General features: G+C 46.1%; 1 protein-coding gene across 1 annotated transcript in view; it reads left to right on the top strand.

The window, feature by feature from the left end:
• Positions 1-8,516, top strand: part of BRINP1 (bone morphogenetic protein/retinoic acid inducible neural-specific 1) — a 198,343-nt gene that overhangs the window by 55,031 nt on the left and 134,796 nt on the right. Inside the window, exon 2 of the mRNA XM_015408431.1 lies at positions 143-410. Within this exon, the coding sequence (XP_015263917.1) occupies positions 193-410 (218 nt within the window). The 5' untranslated portion in view covers positions 143-192. The remainder of the gene's footprint in view (positions 1-142; positions 411-8,516) is intronic.

Below are 8,516 nucleotides of genomic sequence, written 5' to 3'. Positions count from 1 at the left end.
TAAACCCAGAAAGTGCTTCTTTATGAAATTAAATCCGGTTTTTTTCTTTTTTTTTACCCCCCAACCCCCCCCCCCCTTGGACCCTGTTTCTCTGTTCCCTTTCCCCATTCTTTCCCTCCCTCCTTCTTTTCCCCACCTACAGGACTCCACAGAATGGAGCAAGAATGAGAGGAAAAAGGCAGGCAGAAAAGCATGAACTGGAGGGTTGCTGAGTACCTCTACTTCCTCTTTATATGGGACCATATCACAGGACAGCCCTCCCACCAGGAAGCAGCTGTTACCAACCAACATGTCTCCAAGGAATTTGATTGGCTTATTTCAGACAGGGGGCCCTTCCACCACTCACGGAGCTACTTATCCTTTGTGGAAAGACATCGTCAAGGATTTACAACCCGATATAAAATATACAGGTATGTCAGGTGCCATTTCTCTTGCTTTGTTTTCAAATGGCTGCTGTCCAGGTTGTATTTAGTGGTTCGGCTAGGGTTGCCAGCTCCATGTTTGGAAATTCCTGGAGATTTGGGGGTGGAGCCTAGGGGGGAAGGGTTTGGGGGGGTGGGACCTCAGTGTAGTGTAGTGCCTTACAGAGTTGCCATTTTCTCCAGGGGGATGGATCTCTTTTGTCTGTAAATCAGTGGTAATTCTGTGGGATCTCCAGACCCCAGCTGGAGAATGGCAACCACAGGTTCAGCTGGTGGCCTGTGAATCAAGACAGCCTTGTAGCAACCATGAATTGCCCACCATCCATGGACATCTAGGGATGCTTCTGTAATTCTCTGCATCCACATTTCTAGCTGACTTCTCGAGTAAAGAATAATGTGGTCTTCTTTCCGAGTGGAACTGGTATAATCTCAAGAACGTAACCCATCGAGTAGACTTCAGTAGGATTCTGAGTAGACTAGTTCAGGATTGTTCCCTAGGAATTCTCCATTGTCCTGCTTTAATTTATTTTTGGGGTTCCAAATTTTGTGCAGAGTACTGTAGCTCATTCCTTCCATTCCTCTATTATTATTTTTTTGTTCTCTTGCATGTTACTGATGTGCATGTATGCACTAATAAAACATTGCAGAAGAGTGACCTTGATGTGGGTAATGCAACCCTGTTTATGGACACTGCAGAGTGTGTGTGTTTTACCATTGTATCCTGAATGGGGCCTGGAAATGTACTATTCATCTATACAGTTGTGTAGGGTCGAAACATGCTTGTGATTTGCACCAGTTCAGTGTATGGTTTTGCCCATGGTCTTTCAGATGGTATTGAGTTCAGGAGTGCATGTGCAGATCAGAAGGACCCACACACAAATCATGATTTATCTGTGTGTGTGTGATCAGAGAAGCCTGCTTTTTTTTTCCTGTAACGTTTTATCAATGTGTGTGTGTTTATCAGAGTTGGAATACATGCAAATGAATGGAAGGAACAGAAAACAGCACCAAATTGTGCAGACTCCAATTCCAAAATAAAACGTAGAAATCAAACCAGAATGAAAGGGGAGCAGAATCCAGGGCAGAGTTCAATTCTGGAACAATGAAGAAATGCACCAAAAGCAATTCATTCATCCCTCTCTTGGAACTTACTGTTAACTCACCTGGTGCCCTCATTGTTGGCATTTGGATGTCAAAGAAAGACTTTACTTTCATATGCTGTCAGTTGGCTCCTTTGTTTAGATCTGCTTAGTTTGGGATTGATGAGCTTCTGATGGTTGCACTGTTGCTGGTTTTTGGTCTCCTGTACTTTAAATTTTGCTTATTTGTAACAGTTGTGTGTTACTAATTTGACAAGCTGCTTTGATCATTTGTTTGAAACAGCAAGATGTCACCATTTTAGTAAATAATAGATTAAATATATATTTGGAGAGACTGCAGTTGGGCAGGTGGAAAGGAGGTTAGTGCTCTCCAGTGCATGCTCTAACTTTTAAAAAACGGCATGCCCAAAGGCAAAAATAGAATGATTGTTTTTTATGCTATATTGGGAAACTCGCTTTTCATAAAATGGTGAAGTAGAAAATATATAAAATCATATAGAAAGAAAAAAGAGTCCTTAATCATTTTTTAAAAAATCAGCTAAAAAGTATAAAACAGGAAGCAGCCAACTGCTTTGAAGCTGCCAATCTGATTGAAAGTACAGTCACTGAGTGTAAATGATGGTTCTAGGACCCTGTTGTCCAACAGAGGATGCCAAGATAGGGACAGACACTAGAAAACATGAACTGACCCTGGTAAATAGGGAACAGAGGATAGTCTGATGGCTAGATCCAGTCTGTCAGGATACCATTCCACCCAGGGCTATTTTTGGGCAGGAACGCACAGGAACGGAGTTCCGGCTGGCTTCAGAGTTGGCCACGCCCACTACAGCCAAAACCTCTGCCGTGGGGTGCCCAGGCAAGCCAAGGGAAGGCAGTTTAAACTGCCTTCCCTTCCCTTCCCTTCCCTTCAAGGGGGGGCTTGCCTGGGCTCCCCACAGCCACAGGCCACCCTGGCAAACCAAGGTAAGGCATGGGATTTGGCCTAATATGCTAACGAGTTTCTGCTGTTGGGTGTGGCCTATTATGCTAATGAGTTCCTGCTGGGCTTTTTCTACAAAAAAAGCCCTGATTCCACCCCATTTTGAGAACCCCTAAATGGAAAATGATAAAAGGACAAGACAATGCAAATAAAAGTACAACAGAATGCCGATTATCAACCTTTCTTCTTTATGGAATGATATTTTGGGGAGAGAGGTAGGTCTTAATTTTGGTACAGGGCTGGGATCAGACTTTTGTCTTCAGAAGACATGTGAGTTCCTAGTGTTTGTTTCATCCAAGGTGGATTATGAATCGCCTAAACTTCATTCTGTTTCCTAGACCATGTTTTTCCCTTCGGAAAGCTAACAGTGACCTGCCTGTAAAGAATAAGATTGCTGTCTCTGCCCAAATCTCGCTGATGAGTTAGCGATGCTTCAAGTCTCTAAACAGATGGTCATTTGGGATCCACCCAGCTGTGACTTGATGGGCTGTAAACTTGAAACATGACATTGTGTGGTGTCAGCTTCTGCCCCAATTAAATTTCCCTGGATAAGTCTGGTGGATGGGGAGTCCTCCAGCTCAGTAGTTCAGTGAATGCTCTGTTTGAGGCTGAGAAAGAGTATTTTCCCGCATCAGTTCAGATTAACCAGAAGAAGAAGACTGTGCTGTCAGGTCACAACTTGGCACTGTTCCCTCTAAGCTGAGTTAGTGTGAGCTAGCTCACAGTTTTTTAGCTTCCAGCTCACACATTTTTGTCTTCGCTCAGGAAGGGATGGCTCCAGAGCAAACTAATTTATGCAGTAGCCAAATCGTTTGCTCACAACTTTAATGCCAGGAGCTCACAAAGTAGACGTTTTGCTCAGAAGACTCCACAGCTTAGAGGGAATATTGGTCACAAGCTGATTCATGGTGACCCCGTCCGTGGGTGTTCTAGTCAAGAGACCAGAAGAGGTGGCTTGTGATTCTTCTGCATAGCAACTGCAGGCATCATTGATGGTCTCCCATCCAAGTTCTGACCATGTCCAACTCCGCTGAGCTCCAAGCCCTGACAAGCTCAGGCCAAACCAGCCCTGACCTGCGTAGCCCAGTCAAGCCTGATCTCATCAGATCTTGGAAGTGAAGCAGGGTCGACTCTGGCAAGTACTTGGATGGGAGACCTCCTTGGAATTCCAGAGGCAGGAGGTGGGGGCAGGCTGCCTCTCTGAATACCCTCCAGCCCCCCAGTAGGGGTCAGTCACCAGAGGTTGCCATAACTTCCAGGTGTACACACAGTTGCATGCATGTGCGTGTGTGTGCACACACACCCACACACACACACTCACACACACAAAACTACCAAACAAACAAACAAAAGCTCAGGCCAAACCAGGCTATTCAGACTGCTCAGTTTAACTAGAGGTCTAAGAAATTATGAGGGAGGGGGAAATCTTGCTCTGGGGTATGCGGCTTCTCTGTCTAGCTTTCATAATTCGGAGTAGTATGCTTGCCAGGGATTATAGAAGATCCTTTGCTTTGCTTTGTAGGCAGAAAGATTCATAGAATCATAGAGTTGTTTATGTATTAACTAAAATATTTACATCACACCTTTTCTTTTGGCACATGGTGACTTATAAATCCCAATTAAAAACATCACAATTCATGACAAACAAAAGAAAACCCTGAATGGCCTCCTCCCTGCAAAAAAAAATATCTTAAATGTATACCCCATTAAAGCCCTGGGAAATAAGAGGACTTCCAGTAACCCCTGAAATTTTCCAGGACAGCACCCCTCCCTTCTCCATGGAGCAGATTTCACAAAGTGCGCTCATGCGTGTCTCTGTGCGTGTGTAAAGTGCTGTCCAGTCGCAGCTGACAAATGGCGACTCTGGGAAGGGGCTTTCAAGGCAAGTGAGATGCAGAGGTGATTGGCTGTGGCCTTCCTCTGCAGAGTCTTCCTTGGTGAACTCCCTTCCAAACCTGTTTAGCTTCTGAGATCTGATGAGAATGGGCTGTACCATGCTGACTTCCCTCCCACATTCCATAAAGTAGGAGCCACAACAGAGAAGGCACAGGGTTTGGTTGATGCCAGGCGGGCTACCTTAAATGGCAGAACAACCCATAGGTGGCATCCCGAGGCCTGGAGTTGGTGCATGAGAATATAGGGGGGGAGACGGTCCTTTAAATATGTAGGTCACAAGCTGAGAAGAGCTTTACAGGTCATTGGCAGCACCTTGAACTGGACTTAGAAACAAACTGGAAGCCAATGTTGCTTTTTTTTTTAATGATAGGCGGGATCACTGAGCCCAGGAGCTTGTTGTTGTTCAGTCGCACAGTCGAGTCCGACTGTTCACGACCCCATGGACCAGATCACGCCAGGCCTTCCTGTCTTCCACCGTCCTCTGAAGTGTGCTCAATTTCATGTTCGTTGCATCTATGACACTGTCTAACCATCTCATCCTTTGCCGTCCCCGTCTTCTTTGACCCAGGAGCTAGCCACTGATAATAATTGGGCTGCCACAGTCTGAACCAGCTGCAGTTTCTGGGTTGTCTTCAAGGCAGCCCGGTATAGAACGCATTACAGTAATCCAACCACAGTTACAAAAGCATGGATTCGCATCATCAGATCAGCTGAGTCTTGGAAAGGAGAGAGTTGGTGAGCCAAACGCAGTAGATAGACGTCCCTGTTGGGAACCCCCAACTGGTACCTGGGGGCTGGCAACCCTACATCCTATTCAGGGTTTTGAAATGAAGATTTCAAATTTCTCAATGGAGAGTTCAGATTTCGGCTCTGAACTGAAAAAAGTATCTGTTTTGATATCACGTCTCCTTTATGGGAGAGAACAGAAGCCGTGATTGGTACCATTTTGTTTCCTTGCCCAATTTTTTTGCATAAAACACACATTTTAATCTCATTTGTGCAATAAATGACCATTATAGCAGCCTTTGATATCATTGAACATTATACGATCCACTGGCCAAATCAGGGTGCCATGCTCCGGTGGGTTTAATTGTTACTGAATTGTACCTGACAGGTAGTTCTGAGGTGTCACTGTTCGATCTCATGACTCACGTGCCATGGGGTTTGATGGGGCTCTGTTCTGTATGAAACTGCCGGTTGAGATTGTACAGAGGTTTGGAGCGAGGTGTTATGCAAATAGCACCCAGTTTTGCTTCTCTATTTCAAACAGGTCAAATGAAGTGGTGGGTACACTGCCCGAAAGTAGTCAATGCTTGGGTGAGGGTCAATAAATGTAAACTCAATCCAGAGAAGATATGGGTCTGGTCAGTCAGGAGTGTAGCCGATCAAGATTAGAAGAATCAGCCAGTCCTGAAAGGTAGTATACTTTCCAGAAAAGGGCAAGAGTCCATTTGCACCTTAAAGACTAACAAAATTTGTGGCACGATAGGAGCTTTTGTGAGCCACTGCTCACTCCCTTCAGATACAGCTAGAATGTGAGTCCATCTGCCCTGTACGTTGGCAAGTGGAGTGATTTCAGATGCCGAATGACATTAACAGGCAAGGTGCAAATGGACTCTTGCTCTTTTCCACTGCTACAGACAGACTAACATGGGCCCCGGTCACATGAAAGGTTTTGGGCCGGGAGAGGGACGGATCGGGGGGTGCAGCAAATGGGCGTGATCCCACCGCAACATCTGGGAAACGTTACGCACCCGTCCCTGATCTGGCCCTTCAGGCTGAAAAGCCGCATCTAAAATAAACCACCTACAGAGGTGGACTTACCAGCACGGCCACATCAAGTGCGGCCGTGGGATCGCCGGCGCGTCCTTCTGCTGGCGCATCCAAGACCCCTGGCCAAACTGCGCATGTTCACACATGCGCAATTCGGCAGCCTCCGTCTCTGTCTCGTCGCTTTCTCCCCGGTCTCCCTAGCATCTGATCGTGCCGGGGAGCAACTGCGCGGCAGCTCACGGGATCTGTGTGATCCCGCCGCCGTGTGTCTATTTTGGTGTGGATTTCAAAAGCTGCACTTTGCCCGCGCTCCCCCCCCCCCTGTGTGGCAGGGATGATGGTACCCATCTTGATCTGTTTCCCAAAAACAGCAGGTTACAGTTTTGGGGTGCTGTTAGATCCAGATCCCTGGCTGAAGGCACATATCTACCTTGCCCTGCACAGCACCTTTTACCTGTTTTAGCTGGTTTGCCAGTGGTGGACTTTCCTCGAAAGTTAAAACCTGGCCACACTTCCCCCTCTTCTCGTCACCTCGAGACTGCCTTATTATAAGTTGAGCTGCCTTTGTTCAGAAGCTCCCATTGGTACAAAATACCACAGTTAAGTTGTTGACTGGTACTTCACCCAGAAAATAGATCTCACCAGTCTTGAAACCTATGCTGGCTACCGATTTGCCACTTGGCCCCCTTCTAAATGGTGGTTATGGGTTTCAAGCCCTCAGGAAGAGAATATTTCACTAATTCTGTATGCGATTTAAAATGAATGTAGACTGAATGTTTTAAAAGGAGCATATGGATTTAAAGATTATAAAGGTTTGTGGAGGTATAGCTCAACAGAAAGGAAATACATCTTTAACTTGGATCAGCAACTTAGTACATTCAGTGTTTGCCGAATAATTATGGGGAAGGTCTTCCATAATTGAGGGGTCACCCCTGTGCTGGTCTCGCATGGACCAGCTGCAACCACTGGAATTGGTGCATATTAAGTACATGATGAGGATATTACCATGGCTGTTCACTGATATGGAAGGTAATGCCAAATTTATTGCAAAATTATAATTTGAACAGATGTACCATAACTCTTTAACCTTACACGCAGCAAACGTTTGCAGACTCAATCTGGGGGAAATCTCCTCCAATAAAAGGCTGACTAAATAACTGTTCGGGTAGGTTTGGTCATAATTAATAAAAATGAGCTTTTTCATCGTCTGAGATTGCTTTTTTCACAGTAAAAATTTGCCATTTCAAGGCACATTGACAAAAAAATAGACGTTTTGTGATGAAACAGAAGACGTTTATTAACATCAGAAAACAGGTCTTTCACATTAACCTATAGTAAAGGTAAAGGTAAAGGTTCCCTTGCTCGAAAGCCAGTCGAATCCGACTCTAGGGTTGCGGTGCTCATCTCCGTTTCAAAGCTGAAGAGCCAGCGCTGTCCGAAGACATTTCCGTGGTCATGTGGCCAGCATGACTAAACGCCAAGGCGCACGGAACGCTGTTACCTTCCCACTGAAGCGGTACCTATTTATCTACTTGCAATTTCTCGCTTTCGAACTGCTAGGTTGGCAGGAGCTGGAACTAGAGACGGGAGCTCACTCCGTCATGCGGCACACTCGGGTCTCGAACTGCTGAACTACCGAATTTCCACAGCCTGCAGTTCAGAGTCTTAACCACTTGAGCCACCGCAGCTCCTTTAACCTATAGACACTTTGCTTATTTGTGATGGGAGTTGTCGCACTGAATTGATGCCTGTGACAAGAGACAAACAGAACTGGTCGCCATTGTACAGGCATTGCATCAGATCAATGGCCTATCGACTCCAGTATCCCGTTTTCAACTAGATGCATCCAGGAAACTTAAAAATACAGCGTGGAGACAACAGCCCCTTCCCCACTGCTTGCTCCTACCCCCTTCCCCTGCCAGCCACAGGTCTTGAATAGCACTTGTCTCTGAGAGTGGAGGAATGGCTGGGGAAAACCTCCTTGAGACCCTGGAGGTCATCAGTCCAAATGACAGTAGACAATAGACTTTGCCCCCCCAGGCGGAATAATGAGACAGACAACAGTTTAGAAGTAAACAAGGGCCATTTTATTAACTATTTAACATAACATTGCGGCAAGGGACCAGCTAAGTGAGCACGGAACAGGCAAGGCAGGTGTCACTCCCCTGACCAACCTCCTTGTCCTTTTCTCGGGTGGGTCACCCAGCTCCAGTCTTGAGTCATCGCTCTGGTTTGCAACCAGCAGCCCAGCAAACTGGTCGCCACCTAGGAGTGCCTACCCCTGAAGCCTTCCAACTTGCAGAGACGAGCATACCCTAAGAGGTTTCCAGAGATGATCACCATTCC

This window comes from Gekko japonicus, unplaced genomic scaffold, assembly GCF_001447785.1.
Source record: "Gekko japonicus isolate JY-2015 unplaced genomic scaffold, Gekko_japonicus_V1.1 scaffold811, whole genome shotgun sequence".
Classification (NCBI taxonomy): domain Eukaryota; kingdom Metazoa; phylum Chordata; class Lepidosauria; order Squamata; family Gekkonidae; genus Gekko; species Gekko japonicus.
The sequence above is the reverse complement of the archived record's forward strand: the minus strand, read 5'-3'. Positions and strand labels throughout refer to the sequence as shown.